This window comes from Heteronotia binoei, chromosome 2 (assembly GCF_032191835.1).
Source record: "Heteronotia binoei isolate CCM8104 ecotype False Entrance Well chromosome 2, APGP_CSIRO_Hbin_v1, whole genome shotgun sequence".
In the NCBI taxonomy this organism is placed as follows: domain Eukaryota; kingdom Metazoa; phylum Chordata; class Lepidosauria; order Squamata; family Gekkonidae; genus Heteronotia; species Heteronotia binoei.
In genome coordinates this window covers 41,349,807-41,369,921 of record NC_083224.1, presented here as the reverse complement: position 1 = coordinate 41,369,921, position 20,115 = coordinate 41,349,807, and the positions used below count along the sequence as shown (strand labels likewise).

General features: G+C 40.3%; 1 protein-coding gene across 1 annotated transcript in view; it reads left to right on the top strand.

The window, feature by feature from the left end:
• LOC132566119 (translocating chain-associated membrane protein 1-like 1) overlaps positions 1 to 17,698 on the top strand; it is a 29,523-nt gene extending 11,825 nt beyond the window's left edge. Inside the window, exons 6-11 of the mRNA XM_060230838.1 lie at positions 3,505 to 3,589; positions 5,847 to 5,917; positions 6,200 to 6,304; positions 8,272 to 8,415; positions 9,010 to 9,170; positions 14,278 to 17,698. Of these exons, the coding sequence (XP_060086821.1) occupies positions 3,505 to 3,589; positions 5,847 to 5,917; positions 6,200 to 6,304; positions 8,272 to 8,415; positions 9,010 to 9,170; positions 14,278 to 14,351 (640 nt within the window). The 3' untranslated portion in view covers positions 14,352 to 17,698. The remainder of the gene's footprint in view (positions 1 to 3,504; positions 3,590 to 5,846; positions 5,918 to 6,199; positions 6,305 to 8,271; positions 8,416 to 9,009; positions 9,171 to 14,277) is intronic.
• Positions 17,699 to 20,115: the final 2,417 nt, after the last annotated feature.

Below are 20,115 nucleotides of genomic sequence, written 5' to 3'. Positions count from 1 at the left end.
CCTGCATCCAATTAGAGGATTTGAACTAAACATTTTCCAAATGTAAATGATTTAGCAGCAGAGTTCTCCAGGATTTATCTGAAGGATATTATCAGCCTTGAATTCTGATAATGCAAAAGAGTAAGGGACTGAGTTTGTTTCTCTTAAATGTAACCAACAAACACAGAAAATGTAGAAACTTTTTTCTTTCATTGAGATAAGAAATTATTCTCTTTATGGAACAAGACAGAAAAAAATTCAAGCAAATAAAAAGTAACCCTATGATTACTGTGAAGATGAATGTTAAAATTATCGAAGTCCCTAGCATTGCTTAATCGTATTATAGCAATAGAACAAAATTTGAGTCCAGCGGCACATTTAAGACCAACAAAACCCAATTGTAAGGTAAAAGCTTATACTCAGAATTAAACTGTTTGTCTTAAAGGTAGGGATGGACACAAATTGAATTATGAACTGAAATTCGTCACAAACCAGGCCTGGTTCATGGTTTGGTTCATGTCATAGTGCTCCCATGAACCTCCTAGGTGGTTCAGGTGTTTTGTGTTGGCAGACAAGCTGATGTCAGCGGCAGGGCTTGGAGAAGGCATTTTTAAATCTCTTTAAATGCCTTCAGCACAGCTTGTGAAAACCATTTAAAGGAATCCCTTTAAATGGTTTTTGCAAGCCATGGCACAACTCACAAGTGAACTGAGAAAGCATTTAAATGCCTTCCCAGTTGCCTTGCAAGTCTCTCAGAAGCCATTTAAAGGGTTCCCTTTTGCAGGCTGCACCACATCACAATCCTCAAACTGGTTAGTTAAACAAAAAGTTTCATGGAGGTTTGTGGTTCATGAGACTCCATGAATCTTCAAAATCTCCATTTTTCTGGTTCATGCCTATCCCTACATAAAGGTGCCACCAGACTCAAACTTTGTTCTGTTGCTTCAGACCAACATAGCTACCCACCTGAATCCATATTATAGCAAGTGATAGTTCAAAAAGCAAATTGGATTTAAGCTTTTGTCTCACTGTTTTTAGGTATTATCAAAAGCCCAAGTTATACATCCAGAAATCTCACCTAGTTGTCTTCTGAGACTTTGATCCAGAGAAATCTGATTTGTTTTTCACAGCAGTACTCTGTCATAAGCACCTGGTTATTATCTAGATAACTAAATATGAGATAACCAACATACATGCAAATAAGCCAATCAGCATGTGTGTATGAATTATATCTGATATAGCAAGATAAGAGGCCAATCTCAACTCTTAACAGCTGTTAAAAAACTATCTTACTTTTGTATAACTGTTTCAGTTAACTGGCCAAGATGAAAATTACTCTTAAGTAAACAGTTTTCTGATAGTTGAAAAGTGCTTGAAGTCTTGGTTATCTTGCAAGCTTAGCGAGAAAATGTTAGTGATACCTTAGCTACGCTGAGTTTGGTGAAACAAGTACTTCTGTTTTTCAATTTGCTGCCTACCACTGTAGCATACATATCTGGCATCTGTTTTCAGAGTGAATTATCCTTCTTTGTTCAGTCTGCTCAAACATGTGAAGATATAAAAAGCAGGAGTAACACATCTTCCTCTCTAGTTTTTTATTTTATCTGAGATCTCGGTTTCCTACTGTTGGGGCATTAATGGATGCATGTGTTGCATTCATGCAGATGAATGGAGCACACTATAATAGCATAGAAAAGTACTGGCTTTTGAGCTTGGAAGGCAATAGGGTGAGATTTAATTTAATTTATTTACCTTACAACTTGAAATATGATTTCTGCCCAACATTATATACTTTAATATATATTGTATCAACAAAAGTATAGTGCTCAGATCACATGAAATGATGGTATTGCTTTACTTTGCTCTGGTTAGATCATGCCTAGAATATTGTGTTTTGGGCACCACATTTTAAGAAGGATATAGACAAGCTGGAATGTGTCCAGAGGTGGGCAACAAAGATGGTGAGGGGTCCTATGAGGAAAGGTTGAAGGAGCCAGGTATGTTTAACCTGGAGAAGAGACGGCTGAGAGGTGATATTATCACTATCTTCAAGTATTTGAAGTGCTGTTGTATAGAGCATAGTGCAGAATTGTTTTCTGTTGCCCCAGAAAGTTAGACCAGAACCAACAGGTTGAAATTAAATCAAAAGTGCTTCTAGCTCAACATTGGGGAGTACTTCCTGACAGAGTGGTTCCTCAGTGGAACAGGTTTCTTCAGGAGGTGGTGGGCTCTCCTTCTTTGGTGGTTTTTAAGCAGAAGCTAGATGGCCATCTGACTGTGGATTCTGTGAATTAGGCAGATCATGAGAAGGAGGGCAGGAAGAGTTGCATCAGTGCTTAGTTCTTGTGGTTTTTTCTTACACGCTCAGGGAAATGCTGATTGCCACTTTGAGGTCTTCAGCAATTTTTCTCCAGGCCAGTTTGGCAAGGAATCCTGGAGTTTTTGCCATCTTCTGAGCATGGAATAGGGGTCACTGGGGATGCATGGGGGGGAGGTACTTTTGAATTTCCTGCATTGTACGGGGGTTGGACTAGATGACGCTGGAAGTCCCTTCCAACTCTGATTCTATGGTTCTAGTTGTATAACCTGATTTGTGTTGTGTTTTTGAAGACTGAGAGTTTAATAGGTCTGCTATAAGCTAATATCAGCTGCAGTCTTCATCCAAAATAAAGGTGATAATACACTGTAACAGCCACCCCAAACTAAATATTTGGGGATAATCACTAGATTACATTAAAGCATTGTAAATCTTGCTGCTCCTCTCATCAGTCATCAGAAGTAGGAGATAACTTTCTAGTTGGTTTTCATATTAAAGGAATTATTAGTATAGCATTTTCATGTTAATGTTCCTATCACATAGTTTTATAAACATCTGTAATGTCATCCTTCAGTATCTTCTTTTTAGTTCGGTGACCTAATGATTTGTCGTCTTCTATAATAAAGATATTCCAGCCACCAGATAGCTTGAACCACAATAGTGTGATTCAGAAAACACTCACCATTTGCAACTCACAGTTCTACTTGTTTGCAGTACAATCACGTGATGTGGCTAATCCTGAGCAATGACCCCACTGCATGTTGGGAGAGGGAGAATGAGCATGATGCCATGCCTCCACACGATTACCCTCTTGTCAGCAGCACTGTGCCTTTACAGAGGAAGTGTTTGTGCTGGGTGAGTTGTGCAGTATTGCTCAGGTGATTCACAAGGTGGTGGCCACTATGCCTGCCTAGCCATATGGCTTGCATAACAGCACCTAGCTGCAGCAATGACAGATATACTGACTACTGCTGCCCAACTCACTTGGCAGTGCTGCAGCCAAGCTGGGCACTGGGAGCAGTTTGCATGGACCTTTTTGGGTGGGAGGCGTTGTTTTTAAGAGCAGATGCTAGACAACAAGTATTGAATATCTAACTTATTTCCTTTGTAATATAACGTTAAGCTGCAGGTTAACTGATTAAATATTTTGAGCCAAATACCTATTCTTTTACCGGTAGTAATCCCCCTCTCTCTTTTTTCCTTTTAAGCTTTCAGGTAAAATTCTTCTTTATCTGCCAGATTGCCTATTGGCTTCATGCACTGCCAGAACTCTACTTCCAAAAAACTAGAAAGGTATAAATTCAGTCTTTTTAGTTTAATTTTATCTCTAGTATTAAGATTCCATAATGTAAAACATAAGATTATGGGAAGAAGACTTTAACAAAATAAATGGTGGGCACCACAGCTAAGGAATAGTTGAGGAATTGTGGGGGAGGGGGGACACAAAATCCACTCCCACCCCCAGATATCCTTAACAATGTGGAATTAAATGGTTGTGAGGTAGGAAAAATCTAATGTGCTTGAATGTCCTTGTTTCCAGGTAATTCTGTGTCTGCTAATGTTTAATAGTTGTTTTGTGGGGAAAAAAGAAGACTACGTTATGCAGGCACCTAGGGAATAATTGACAGACCAAGTGTCAGCAAGCATTGGTTTGATAAAATTGCATCTATTCTAGCAAGAGTTTCACTTTGGATTCAGCTGTTAAAGTAGAACCAACTAGACTCATTTACTTTGGTTAATTTGGCTATTGAACTTGAGTGTATGGACCAGGTTCATGGAGAAGTCTGGCATATATTAGTTTACCCATGATGGTTGATAAATGATGGGGGGGTATGGATCCTGGCCAGGGGCTCCATAGGTTCTTAGAAGTTCCCCAAAAAATGATACAAGAAATCCAGGTTTACTTACAGGGAGATCTTTAATAACACATAAAAGTTACAGAAGATTCAGGCTAAGTTTCTATCAGCTGGCCTCAAGCTCGCATGTGCACAGTGAAACTTGAGACCACAGGTATGACTAAAACTACATGTCTTATACCCCAAACGCTGGCTGAGAACGAAAGAATTAATTAAACTATCCCAAACACTTGGATGAACCAGGCCATCTTGCACCTAGCTTCCAGTAGGGGGAAGAAATGACCCAGGCCTTAAAGATAAGCATTACTAACAAGCATGAGAGAAAGAAAATTCCCTGTGAGCAGCTGTCCTTTCCCAAGACTCAGGACAACTAAGCACCAGCATGTAGCTAAGGAGTTACCCAAGCCAATACATGGGTAAGAGGGGAGGGGGTCATTTGGTCCCTGCTCAAGAAATCCTTGGATATAAATTATTGCTCCAACAATTGATTGCTCACTGTTCCTCCTCAGCTCAATTCCAAGCACAATTGAATGTAATTGATTATGTGGATCCATCTGATCTAGTGGCTCACCAGTGTTAATAGAAAAATGGGGAATTAAGTCCTATACATTTTCTTTTATCTGATGTGGATGGCCCAGGCTAGCCTGGTTGAATGAGATCTCAGACGCTAAGTAGAGTTGGCCCTGGTTAGTATTAGATGGGAGACCACCAAAGAAGTCCAGGGTTGCTGTGCAGAAGCAAGCAATGGCAAACCACCTCTGAACATACCTTGCCTTGAAAACCCAATAGTATTTTCTTGGATCTCTCATGTTGAAATCCTGGGCTGCTTGTCCAAAACAGGGTAGAAGATCCTATTCACTGATATTCTGCTCTACCTGTTAGATAAGGTTCCAGCAGGTGATGCTAAGGGATTATGTTTCTGTAATGTGCTGTCGTATTCAGAATTGTATCTTGTTCCCTGTGCTATACATGAAACAATGAGATGCGGTAGTTTGGAATTCTGGAATGAGATATTGTTTACATGCTGATAGCATCCAACGCTTCTTTTTTTAATCAGATGACAGTAGATGTTCACCACCAGGTGTCTGAATTGGTAACCGTTTGGATGCTGCTAATAAACCAATGTGTACTGAAGCTCAGAGATTCAATAGTACAAGAAAGTGGTGATCAGCTGAACTTAGGGATGAGTTGAATCTACACTACCACCCTTTAGAGAGCAGGCTGAAACCTGGGGAGCTGTTGGATCCAGCCTTTATGTTAGCTCTTAAAGTAGTATCTGTGATACAGAGTGCCCTTTTCCTTTTATTCCCGTATGCTTCTGCAGTCTGTTTTTACCTACCAAAGATATTGTCTTCACATTTAACAAGCTCTGGTGGTAATGCGTTAGATTTTTTTTATATGTTAACATGGCAGTGCTTTGGAAGACTATGTGGTTCAGAATAAGGTTTCAGGGTTAAATACTACTTTGGTGATAAGGTTGATGTTACTGTTTTTGGGTGCTGAATGTTTGTTTCATCTGTTGCTTATCATTGCTTTCATTTTAATTGTGAGCCACTTTGGAAACTTCTAAGTGGGATATTGCCATAAATTTGTATTCAGAATCATCAGAAGAACAGAAAAGGAAAGCTGGCATGTATTCTATTAGGGTCCTGTATTTTAAAGATCTCTCTTTTTTCCTTTCCTTGGAATCCTAGGAAGATATTCCCAGACAATTGCACTATGTCTGCCCTTATATTGCTCATATAGCAGGTGCCTATATATTGAAGTGAGTATATATAAATTTAATTTTTTGTGTGTTTTTTAGGATGAGAGTGACATGTTAATGTGTCATTCATGCAGTATACTGCTTTAGCTGACTAATATTTTCATGTTATATTTTGAGAATTATGCTGCTATCTGTGCTTGCGGCTGAGCAGGGACTCAAATACAGAGCTCCCTACTGCTCAGCAAACACTTTGTCTATTCTGTTGGTGCGCATTGCCTAATTTGTTACTAATGACTGCTCGGAATAAAATTTTGAAATAAATGTTTCTTTGTAATATTGCAGTCTTCAGCGTTTGGGGCTAATTTTGCTCGTGCCTCATTACCTTGTGGAACTGATTTTCCATGCCTCACGCCTTTTCTACTTCAGCGATGAGAATAAACAGAAAGGGTAATTTGTTTTTATTACTAGTATTATCACCTACAAGGTAACGGCTTTCTTTGAGCACTGTAAGCATATGTACCCTATTAAAAGCATGGTCTGTTAGTATAGAAAATCAAGGAGGTTGAGTGTCCCATCACGATTCTTCTTCTTACCCCAAACCAGTCTCTTACATGCTGTGGTCATATCTCACATAAAATAGCACAGATGAATTGGGGAAAGTGATGAATTTGGGAAAGTGAAAGACTATTTCATTATGTTGCACCAAATGAAGTTCTTGAAAGCTGAGTCAGAAAGTCAGGCATACAGCTTCCCTTTCATATTGATTTTCAGTCTTCTCTTTCCTTCCAAATGCTACTTGAAAATAACGAGTGTCAGTGTTTTCACTCAGATGTAGTCTTAGACTTTGTTTATTTGTTAAAAGAACATATCTGCTAGGATTCAAACCAAAACAAATGGAATTCTGGCTCAAGAGAAGAATGCTTTCCAGTGTCCTTTTCACTTGCTCTAAAAACTGTTCCTGAGGGTGGAGTTGGGGGGGTGTCCCTCCAGAATTATATAAAGAGTACCTGGTCTACTCTTAAATGAGTATTCTGCCCGATCTTTCCATTTATCAGTTGGTGTTATGGTTGTTTAATTCTGCAGGAATAGTCAGAAGCAGTGTTGCAAATTGTGATCAATCTGGAAATAATGTGAATCGCAGAAGTACCCAGAACAGAAAGAGAAGATAGAATTGCCCTCATGAGAGAGGAGGAGCATGCAAACCTTCAGGGCATTCCTGCTGTCCTAATTGAGCATAGGCAGCCACTTTATGCGCATGCAAAGAATTGCATGTGTGCACCATATCATCTTCTGAATTGTTTTTGCTTTTGATTGAATTCAGTTGACCTGGATGATTTGGTTCAAAGCCTAGGAGCTATATTAAACTCAAAATTATTCCTGGGGGAGCAAGATAATGCAGCTGAAAAAATACTGTCTTCCAACCCTGTTTAGCTTGGAAGAGGGCCCACTGTCCAGAGTCAGCCATTGTGGCCACCTAGGTCTATGACACAGTAACATCCAGATGAAACTACTCTAATGCAGTTTACATTGGTCTGCCCATTAAATCATTTTTAAGACTGGTTGGTACAAAATGCCACAGCTGGGCTGGTTATTAGGAGCTAAGTGGAGCATGTATACTCCATCCCTTCTGCGGTCATCACTGTCAGCTGCCTGTCAGTTACCTAGCCAAATTCAAGGTACTGGTTTTCTCTTATCTGCAGGACCATTTCTCCCCCTATTCTCTGCCATAGCAATTTCACTCATCTCAGCAGGGTCTTCCACAAGCACCATCATGCAGACAGGCAAGATCAACAACTACTGTTGTTGATCTGCCTGTTATCTGTTGTAGCCTTCCCATTTTTGACTGGCCTGCCTGAGAAAGTCATGAAGGCCCCCATGCTTCTGGTATTCTGCAAACTATATGAGATAGAGTGGTTAGGAGGGTATTTTATAAAAGCAGTAAAGTTCAAGAAGGTGATCAAATGAAGGGAATGGACTGTAAGCTATGCTACTGTGTATAGTATATAATATCTGCTTGCCATATGTATGATCTTGCTGTCACTACATTGCTACACATCTATATAATTCCACTTTTTGGTCTTGTTAATTTATATAACGTCTCATACTTACACCTTGCTTTCTGATTTCTATAATCTTAGTCCTGTTGCTATTTATCAGATACCTTATCTAACTGACTGCACTGACTTCCTGTAATCTGCCTTAAGTCTCAATGAAAAAGATGGACTGTATATAACATAAATTAAAATTTGTGGTACAGTGGAGGGTTGCTCTAAAGAAAAGAGTTCCCACATAACCTCAAGAGTTCAAATAGATAATAGTGTTCAAATAGGTAATAGTGTTCAGGAAACTGTATATATCTGAGATTTCAGGGTGCTTGTGAAAGACATCTGAAGTAATTACAGTTTTTCTTGCAGATTTACCCTTTGGGCTCTGCTGTTTGTAATGGCTCGTCTCCTGACCTTAACATTGTCAGTTCTCACATTTGGATTTGGTTTGGCAAGAGCAGAAAATCCTGGTTTTTCCATAGCAGAAGGAAACTTCAACATACTTACTATTAGGTATAATGCTTAGCAGACAGCTGGGCTGAGGGTTATTGACTCTTTCAGAATGTCCTTTAAAGCTCTTTATTACTGGTGTTTTCAGTATTACATTTATTAATATGTCAGAAAGAACTGGCCAAATAAATTTGCTTTGGAGCCTTATTTACCATGTAGATGTTAAGTAGTCATAACTGGACCCCGTTTAGCATCCTGCCTCCGGCACTAGTCCAGCTAGGCAGACCCTGAGATGTTCATTGCCTTTGTCTGTTTTGAGATGTGTTTAGAAATAAAGGGAATAGGAATATAGCTTCTGAATATTAACAATTCCTTTTTTGTTATATTTGTCAGACCTAATAATATCAGACTGCTATTAAAAGTACAGGAAGCAAGTCAGTAAAAAGTCCTGCTGACAAAGAGCACTACAGATGTATCTCACAAACAGCTTTGTTTTTTGGAGTACTCCCACATGTTACTGTAGACCCTTTCAGATTTCTCTTTACCGGTGTAACTTGTTGTAATTTGATCCATTATTTCTAATATTTCAAATTTATATCTAGTTCAGTCTCCAGTTGTAATAATGTATAATTTATTTGTATCCCCCCCCCCCACAAGAATTGGCTGTCTGGCTGCAATTTGTTTGACTCAAGCTTGGATGATGTGGAAATTCATCAACTTCCAATTAAAGAAATGGAGAGAACATGTACAGAATCAGATTCCTAAGAGAAAAGCAACCAACACAAAGAGTAAACCAGCAAAAAAGGAACCAAACAGAGGTAAGTATAGTCTTTCGAGTGTGCTGTTCTACCACCGGAGCAAGAGAAAAGTTTGTTTATTTTCATTTCTAGTCCATTTATAATAACTGGGACTCAGGGTGGATTCAGTCAATAAATAAGCTGATTATAAAATACTAGGAATAAGGCCCCTTGTAGTAGAAAATACAGTGGACTCTAGAAAGAGGCTGTGGGCAAGTGCCACCCTACCCTTGCAGTCTTCCCACCTACTCATCAAAGTGGGGGCATTTACTCCCCCCATCTGTGGTGTCTTCCCACTCACCCAAGGCAGCCATTTTCTGTAGGGGAATGGATCTGACTTCAGCTTTCCATCTCCTCCCCCCTCCTTGCAACCTCTATCCAGGAAAAGTACCGTTTTTTTCTACACAGTGTGAAACAAAGCAGCTCACATAATTCTCTTCTCCCCCTTTTGATCTGCACAATAATCCTGTGCAGTAAGTTAGGCTGAGGGAGCTCAGATGTCCTTTACGGGACATCTGCCAGAGGGAGCTCAGATGTCCTTTACGGGACATCATAAATAGATCCCTCGTAGAGGGGCATTTCCCAACGCCTTTGAAAGAGGCGTTGGTTCGCCCTCTCCTAAAAAAATGTACAGCAGACCCGGCCGAATTGGCGAATTACCGTCCGGTGTCTAATTTACCATTTTTAGGTAAAATCATTGAGAGGGCAGTGGCGTTGCAGCTACAGAGGGTCCTAGATGACGCTTCCGTTCTTGACCCGTGCCAGTCTGGGTTCCGACCGGGCCATGGGACGGAGACGGTGCTGGTCGCCTTGATGGGTGACCTTCAGCGGCATCTGGATCGGGGCGGCGCTGCGGTACTGATGCTATTAGACCTGTCGGCGGCATTTGACACAGTCGACCATCAGTTGCTAAAGCGCCGCCTCGCCGACATAGGGGTTGGGGGGTTGGCCTTGCAATGGCTTTCCTCCTTCCTCTCCGATCGGGGACAAAGGGTGGCTATTGGGGGTGAGCGATCCCAGAGGCACACACTTGATTGTGGGGTGCCTCAGGGAGCAGTTCTCTCCCCAATGCTGTTTAACATTTATATGCACCCCTTTGCCCAGATTGTCCGGAGGTTTGGGCTGGGTTGCCATCAATACGCAGATGACACCCAGCTCTATCTACTAATGGATGGCCGGCCTGGCTCCGCCCCAGGGAACCTAGATCAGGCTTTGCAGGCTGTAGCGTCGTGGCTCAGATTGAGTGGGCTGAAGTTGAATCCAGTGAAGACAGAGGTCCTTTGTGTGGGCCGCGGCGCCCGGGGAGGGGAAATAGCTCTCCAAACTTTCGACGGCGCACCATTGAAACCAGCGCGCCAGGTAAAGAGTTTGGGTGTTTTACTGGAGCCTTCATTATCAATGGAGGCCCAGATAGCAGCCACTGCCAAGTCAGCATTCTTCCATCTGAAGCGGGCAAGGCAGTTGGCCCCCTTCCTGGAACGTCGCGACCTCGCAACAGTGATCCATGCAACGGTCACCTCAAGATTGGACTACTGTAATGCCCTCTACTTGGGGCTACCTCTGTGCCGGACCCGGAAGTTGCAGCTGGTGCAGAACGCGTCGGCCAGGCTACTATTGGGGCTCTCGAAATGGGAGCACATACGGCTGCGCAGACTGCACTGGCTGCCAATTACCTACCGAGTCCAGTACAAAGTGTTGGTTATTACCTTTAAAGCCCTATATGGCCGAGGACCAGCCTACCTAAGGGACCGTCTCTCCCCATATGAACCCCAGAGGGCACTGAGGTCAGTAGGTAAAAATAAAATGACCATCCCTGGGCCGAGAGACGTCAAAACTCCAAAACACCAGAGCATGGGCCTTTTCAGTTGCGGCTCCTGCACTGTGGAACCAGCTCCCGGAGGAAGTGCGGGCCCTGCGGAGCCTCGACCAGTTCCGCAGGGCCTGCAAGACCGCCCTTTTTAGACAAGCTTATAACGATATCGACTGCTGAGCTGCTAGGAACAAAGAACCGCCATCTATAATATTATCTAAACTGGCAGAACCAGCGCCAGAACAGTTTTATTGCTGCCAGATATATATAATGTAACTTAAACTATGTATTTTAACTTAACTAACTGGTTTTTATATGTTTAACTTTAATTGTTAAATTCAATGTTTTACCTATTTATGTTAATGTTGAATTGTTGTTAGCTGCCCTGAGCCGCCTAGGCGGGGTGGGCGGGATATAAATAAAATTTATTATTATTATTTATTAAAGTTTGTGACTGGCCTGAAATCATCATGTGGACCAAAGCAGGAGGGAAGTGACCTCAACAGTGTATGACATGAGTCCACCCTGCAAAGCAGCCATTTTCTCCAGGGGACCTGATCTCTGCCATCTGGAGAGCAGTTGTACTTCTGAGTGATCTTCAGCTATCATCTGGAAATTAGCAACAATGGTTCCCCTGGAGGAAATGACTGATTTGGAGGGTGGAGTCTATGGCATTGTACCTTCTAGGTCTCACCCCTCTTCAAACCCCACCCTCTCCAGGCTCCACCTTTTAAATCTCCAGGAATTTCCCAACCTGGAGTTGGCAACTCTATCTTCCCAGAAGCTGTAGCAAGCAGCCAGGCATAAGGTAGCCAACCTCCAGGAGTAGTCTGAAGATCACCTGGTATCACAACTGAGAAAATAACTGCTTTGGAGGGTAGACTCTATGGCATATTCAGCTGAGACCTCTTCCCTCCCCAAACCTTGCCCTTTGCAAACTCCACAAACTCTCCAGGAATTATCCACCAACCTGGAACTGGCAACCCTAGTCAGGACTGGCACCAATGAGTTATCCCTCAAAGGCCAAAAGAGGCCTATCAAGGGTCTCCTCCCCCTGCCTTTTAGTGAGGGAACCAAGGTTGGTTGTGTTTTACTGACAGAAGCAAACTTGGTTGCCTAGCTACAGCTACTGCCTTGAAGTTTTCCCCAGTGGCCCAATCCTCATCTGTCCTGGGGCCAGCAGTTGGCAGGGGAGAGGAATGGACCCAGCCATGGCATGCAAGTTGTCTTGACTGGTGGCTCACGGCCAGTGGCTGATGTGCCGTGCACCACAGCCAATGGGAGAGCTGGAAAATGACAGGACATTAGGCTTTTTATATATATAAAATGACAGGACATTAGGCTTTTATATAAAAGCATATATATGATAACATAGAGTCTAACAGCAAAGTAAAATAACCTGATGTATTGGGGCTGGGTTTGAAGAACTGGGTGGGGTAAGTAGAAGCACAGTATTTCTAATAACCTGTCATATTGTACCAGTATCTGCCATGGAATCTTGCTGGGATGACCTTGGGCCAATCTTATTCTCTCAGCCTAAACTACTTCCTGAGATGTTGTGAGAAAAAAATGGAAGAAAGGAATCATAGAGTTGGAAGGGACCTCCAGGGTCATCTAGTCCAACTCCCTGAACAATGTCAGCTGCTTTGGGTCCTCCTTGGGGAGAAAGCTAGGATGTAAATGAAATAAATGAGGTCCCCTCCCATGCTGATCCATTGCATCACAGCTGTACTGTTCTCCAAGAATAAATTACAGCAATGTTATTGTAAGTCAAGAGGGATAATACATAGGCTTATTTTGTTTTTGTATAATAATTATTTCATGTAGAATCAGTATATTGGCCAGATCAATGGCTCTGAGAGATTAAACCTCTCACACCCTCCCTTCAGTCCTCCTTGAAAGGCACCCCTTGGGATGGTAGAGTGAAGCTAGGTAAGTTTGGTATTGCCTCTGCCAGAGGAATGGTAATTTCTACTTTTAATTGAAGAGGAGAGGATGCCACAACACATTTAGAGGGGGGAAACAAAGAAGAAGATGCAGAGGTGAGCAGGAGAAGGAGCCTGCATCTAGGAAAATGTAAATAGGATTTTGAAGGATGCAGTTGTTTCACTAAGTCCAAGAGGATCTAAGTACAACTGCTGCAGTTTGGAACAAACAGTCCTGACTTTAAATATATGCTGGCAGGTTCTTAAATGCCAAAGGCTGAGAGGGAAAGATCTTGAGGTTGTAGTGTATAGCATGAAGAAAATATCCATTGGCAGCACTGAAAAAGGCAGGTCCATGTTAAGGATTTTTAGGGAGACCATGTAAAACACCCTATATTGTACTGTGATTGTTTGGTGTGGCCATACTTGGAATATGCTGAACTGTCCTGATTTCTGTACTGCAGAGCTAGAAAAAGTGTAGAAGGGCAGTCAGGATGATTAAACTCTTGGACCACCTTTTCAGCAAGGAAAGGCTAAAGAGTTAGAGAAAAGATAACGTCAAAGGGTGGACATGATAGATGTGTTTGAAATTATGCATGGACTAGAAAAAGTAAATAAAAAAATCTTTTCCCCATCCTTGAATGCTAGAATGTACCCAGTGAAGTTAACAAACAAATAGATTATAGGCAGGCAAAAAGAGGTATTTCTTCACTCAGTGAGTAATACAATTGTGGAATGCACTGCCAGAGGATGTAGTGATGGCAAATAGCAGATAACTTGAAAAGAGCAGACAGATTGCTGGAAAATTGGTCTATTGATAGCTACTAGGTATAGAGTTAGATCCAGGGTAAAGTTTCTGGTTGTGCCAGAGCTCTTGAACAAATAGAACTGCAAGGAAAAGACTGTGATAGCCATTTGTGCTAAGTCAAACTTACTGTATCCTAACTGGTGTTTCCACTTGCTCAAGATCTTCTGCAGCCAATTTCAGGGCACTATAATATATTGATAGGAAAGGGCTAGGTGTTGCGCAAGATCTTGTGCAAGCAGAACTATGTTAAGTGAATCACCAGATCTATACCACAATGTCTAAAGGGAGCCAACATCCAGAAACTGGAAACCACTTAATAATCTTTGCTAGATGGCAACACTAATGGAAGGCCTGCTCTCTGAGTTCTGTTAATTGGCCTTTCAGGGCAGCTGGTTGTCCACTGGTCCAGTACAGAAGTGTATTTCTGACACTCTTTTCTCTCTGGAAAGTTCACCAAGTTTTCTCTCTGTCAGACTCAGTAATGCCCAGTTGTATTAATACTAAGCAGTCTAGAATTAAATTACACTAATTGTGTGTGTGTTCTGCAGTGTTCTGTGTTGTAACTTTTCTCTGTTCATATTACAGCTAACTTTGCCAATGGAGCAGTAAAATTTGAAGAAGGTACATCACCTAGAAAAAGGAAATCAAAAGTTTTGTGAGAGAAGCATACCTCCAAAGGACACTGTTTTAACACAAGACTTTAATTATTTAAAAAAAATAAAGTTCTGTTACTGCAGAGAGAGACTATTCAGCTGTGTTGCCTGAAAGACACTTGTTGAAATAATATATTTTTAAACTTATCAATACAAAACTTGTTGTGAGAATATTTCATCATGAGTTTAGTTAATTTAACATAATGTTCACAGTTTCATATATAATTTTTCTTTTGTTTCATATGTGTAAGTACTATACTGCGATAATATGGGTGATCATTGATCAGGCACATCTTTATTTGGAGTTTAAAAATACAAGTAACAGTTTCATTAATCAGTAAAAAGTAGTTTTTAAAAAGTAGTTACTAGAAACTTTAATTTCTGGACTTAATTAGATCTAAAGGTATGTGTTAGGATTTTTAGACGGTTGTACAATTTTCTGTTTTTATTATACTGTCTGAAATGTCTCTCTTATTCAGAAGCAATTTAAATGTTGTTTTTAAAGTTTCTGATACGTTATCTTTGGTTAAAGTCATTGTTAAAGTCATGTTGCCATGAAAAACTGCCAATTCAGCAGTTCGGTTCAATTATGTGTTTTAAGAATGATTACCAAGTAATTATTTAAGTCTTAATTTAACAGAAATAGTTTTCTGATCTGAGACCCATGCTAGTTGGTTGTAACTTCCAATGCCTTTTTAAGGAAGTTTTAAAAGTAGATGCTTTTAAAAAGGTGCTAAAAAGTTTCATTTTACTTTGTTTAGAGATCCATGAAACTATTAACGGTTCTTCAAAATGAATGTTTCTGATTCAGAGCTGTAGATCACTTCAGAATGGCTTTCAGGTATAAGAAAGTTGAGTTCTGTAACTGCATAGTGTAATAAGAAGCCATGAGTTCTTTGTTGCATGTCACATTTTTTAAAAAACCCAAAACTGTACCTAGTTTTTAGATCTGTCATAACTTCAACCAACAGGGCTCGATTTCTGCCTCATGGGGTAAGTTTTTAATTCCTGAACAGGCCCTTGCAATTAATGCCTGTTATAATTTATAGTTAGCCATAGACAATGATCATTCATCCATCATGTGCTAATACCTGGTTATGACGAAAGATCAGAACAATAGTTGACAGTTAAGACTATCCTGATTGGAATTCAGAGAGTTTGTGCTTCTGTAACAAGCTTGCAGTACTAGATCAGCTGAATTTTTTTTTAACTTGGAAAACTGATTCCCTTGTCATATCACAGGCTGTTTTTCTAACCCCTCTTCAGGCCACAGCAGTTTACTGTGTGGTATGAGAGAGCGGTTCTGGGGAGAGGGGGAGGCTAAAGCGCCTCCCTTCCCTTGACTCATGGAACTAGTTTTAGAATTCTTTGGATCCAGGCCATTGAATATAGACCTACAGATCCTAGACTGTTTCAAAGCACAACAGTTTTAATGTAGAATTCCCCCCTCCCTTTTAACCCTTTCCACTGTTAGCTCCTAGATAGTGGAAGGGGGAGGCATTTTGCTTTAGGTGGAACTAGTGGATGTGTAAACTGTGCAATCCTGAAAATACCTGTTAAAAACAATGTAGTTGTTCTAGGGTAAGCAGCAAGAAGTGCCACTACTACTAAATAAAAACCCTGCTAACAGTAGCAACCAAAAGAAGGGAAAACAAGTTACACTGATCCTTCATTTTCGAGTCTGTGAATAATCCCAGAAAAGCTAATGAGGGTCTTTCATGTACTACAGATGCAGTATATATTTTATTGAAACTCACACCGTTTATAGAAAGTTATTGTCACAGCCTGATTCAGTGCTCTATGGGCACTACAATGCAAGTGTGTACTCATGTGCAGTATAGGGTTTCCATATATAGTTCAATGACAACTACTCATGCATGACCAAGGATGGAATATTCCCTGACATTCCACTCACTGTGGAAACATGTGTGCATTGAAACAATGTATAATAGCAAATCCAGTGTGGTAGCCATGTACTTCCTCTTCTTTAACAGCAGAGACACTACTTTTCAATTATACATGTCTCCAAACTCACAGGAACTGCCTATATGGCTACTTTTCATTCTGATAGAGCATCCATCTTCTACAACATATGCTACCCTAGAAAACCTTGTTATGGCTTTTTCCTACTTACATGCTAAGCATCCAGAGTGGGATGCAAGCATGAACAAACTGTTTGCCTAATTATATGTTTGTTGAACCAGTCAGTCTTGGGATGAAATTTCACCTCAGTCCTGACCATACTCCTGTGAGAAACAAGTGACTTAAATCATTCTTTCCCTCACTAGCACTCAGTAAACCATTCAATCACATATGGTTAGATGTTGCCACACAGATAAAATAACTCTTTTATAAAAGTAACTAGACTTTTTGTATGTTACTTAACATTGTTGCATCATTTGTATACAAATGCCATTCAGGATTTGAGCCCATTTTTCTCATTTGCCAACCTGGTCCTGTGTGCAAACTAACTGTAGAATTTGTCTGTGATCTCTCATAATCCTGTATATTTCTACTTAAAACGTTTTACCTTGGAACTAGAATATATTTTTTTATGCTTTTAAATAAAACATATTTGTATGTTGATGAATGCCTCATCTGATAAACCTATAGTCTTCTGAGCAGTTTTGATGAAAACTTATTATTATAAGGTTCAGCTATGCTGCTCACAGGAAAATGCTTTCTCTGATCAGAATGCTTGTGGCCCTGGACTGCTTTCTAACAGGAGGCCGAAGACCAGTTATACCTGTTGCGTCCTCAGGATGGTAAATGTGGACTTTGTGGAGTTACAGGCCGAAGTTTGTGTTGTCTCAGATGTTGTCTGTTGCTAGTATAAAGCAATTTTCTGTAGCAGAAGTGGCCAACAGATAAGTTAAAAAATAACTAGCATAATCTATATATCACAAAATAATTGAAAACTCCGCCAAAGGAAGTGATCAGGTACTTCAAAAATTTTTGAAAGTCTGTCACATTGGGAACTACATTTCACACTTGTGGAAGATAATAGTTCAACTATTGAATTATTGACAATTTAATTCCCAAGCTAGACTTACAATCTTCTCGACTTCTACATTTAAAGTTAAAATTGACCACTTTTCTCTCTATGAAATCAGACACTTTGGTTAAACATTTTAAATGTTATATTTTCTAAAATGTTCTTGAAATGCAGGTATTTTGTGTTTGGGTGTGTGTATATGATATCTGTAAACTGGAAGAAAATTCTTCCTTACTGCAGCATGAAAGGAACTTTACAATTGATTACCATAATGTCCTATGTCATTGCACTGCACTGATGGATTATTCTCTGTACTATCAAATGCATTAAATAAAAGGTGGGCCTGTGCCTTAAGATATTTTGATAAGCCTTAAACAGTTTTTTGGCAAACACATTGATTTGAAGGTATTGCTCCAAGAAACCTTGATGCATAAGTACTAATTTAAACTGATGGGGAAGTAGCTGTGTATCCATGAAAAACACTTGCTCTGCATGTACGGACTATTCCTTTCTTTTATATAGATTGCTGAACCTGTGACTTGGAGCAGAATAAAGTAAAGGTAGTATCCTGTGCAAGCACCAGTCGTCTCCAACTCTGAGGTGACATTGTATCACAATGTTTTCACAGCAGACTTTTTTATGGGGTGGTTTGCCATTGTCTTCTCCAGTCATCTACACTTTCCTCGCAGCAAGCTGGGTACTCATTTTACTGACGCGGGAAGGCTGAGTCAACCTTAAGCCAGCTACCTGAACCCAGTTTCCACTGGGATCAAACTCAGGTTGTAGAGAGCTTGGACTGCAGTACTGCAGCTTTAGCCTGCGCCATGGGGTTAGAATATAGACAGGTGTATAAGTCCTAAAAACAAGTGACGAAGGAACTGGCTGGACATTAAGCAAATGGAATTTGTGTGTGCCCATACAACACATGGACATTATTTAGCTTCTTGCTCTCTCCTTCAGGATTGCCATTGTATGTATACTGAATCGGGACTAACATTCAGTAAATTCTAAGGATTTACTTCTAGGCAAACATACAATTGAATGGGCATGTAGTGGTAATTCTAGTGCAAGATGAAATAAGGGATTACTAAAATCCACAAATCCTGGACTTCCCCAGAATCCCCACATCTATTTTTTTTAAGGTGGAAACTAACTACAGTATCTAACTAGGGATGGGCACAAATTGAAGTACAAATCACAATTCACGTCTAAAATAGCGGATTCATGGTTCATTCTGAATCAGTTCGAGTACTTGTGCTATGCGCAACTTGCAAAATTTAGCTGCTTGTTTTTGGGCAGTTTGTGTCATTATCAGCGGGAGATTTTCACACACCATGATGTGCCCAGCATTATGTCACCCGGAAGTGCCACTATTGTGCCAGGTACGTCACCCCAGAAAACACGCATGGCATAGTATCACTTCCAGTGGCATCATCATGCCAGGCACATTCGTGGCACGCTGGCACTTTCTAGCCCTCCTGAACCAATAAAAGTAAACCACAATTTGTTCAAAATTTAAAAAAAAAAACATGAAAACCACCATTTTCATGTTCCATGCCCATCAATAATAATAAACCACAATTTCTAGCCCTCCTGAACCAATAAAAATAAACCACAATTTGTTCAAAATTTAAAAAAAAAAAAACATGAAAACCACCATTTTCATGTTCCATGCCCATCCTCATATCTAACATAGTATTAGAGTCTGCTGCAAGTCAAATACAAAGACTTTCAGGTGCCCTTCCAAAAGGCTGGTCTTGTCTGTTTTATCTTGACAGCAAATGTTTGCATATAGTTGTCAGGTGTAGAATAAAGGCTTAGAAATTAGGGACATCACCATGCTAAAGACTTCCAAGTATATATAAACAATTATAGGGTTGCTTCTATTCTTAAAAAGAACTTCACTTTCCAGTTTTCTGTGAATGCAATATTGTAGTTACAAAATGTAGGTAAGTAGGAAATACAGAGAAGCTGATAAATCTGCATTTGCCTTTAATGCATTCTGTTAGATTCCTAAAAAATCTTATGCATCATAAGATGTTTTATATTATTGAACACAATGATTAATGTTACCTGTTCTTGCCTGATGTATATTGGGTTTTCTGCCATCAGGTTCACACTTCATAGGAACATCCTGTAACCTTAAGCAAGTCCCATGGAATTCAGTTAGAATTGCAGTTCAACAAGATTAATATATTTTATAAACAGTGTGAAGCAAGTTACTATTGCTGCACCATAGCTTCACAGATCCAACACACATTACCCCCTACCCATGTCGGCTTTGAAAGAAAACTAAAAAACTAAATCCAGAAAACCAGTCCACATTTTGTAGATGCATGCCTATTATGTCTCTTGTATTCAGCCCAAAGGAAGCTTAGAGTCACGTTCAAGTGTAGTACTGGCTTTTCTCAGTGCCTCATTGGGCATACCTTTATTTTTTTTTAAACCTACAGGCAGGCCTCAGATTCAGTGGGAGCTCACAGGAGCACAGCTCCTGAACCTTTCTGAGAGTTCCACCTCCTGAGAGTTCCACCTCGTCAATTGAATAGTATTACAGCTGCATAGCAATCCTGGATGAGCTCCACCACCTATTTTTCTACAAAATGACCCTTGCCTACAGGGGTCAGGAATTTTTGTAGCAGCTAGTAACTATATACCTAGAAATGTTACAATTAGGGTTGCCAGCAGTCCTGCTGAAAAATGCCCTGCCCCTTTAATAGAGGCTTGTGGTGTATCAATGGCCAGATTAAGGTTTTAGTGGCTTGAAGGAAAATA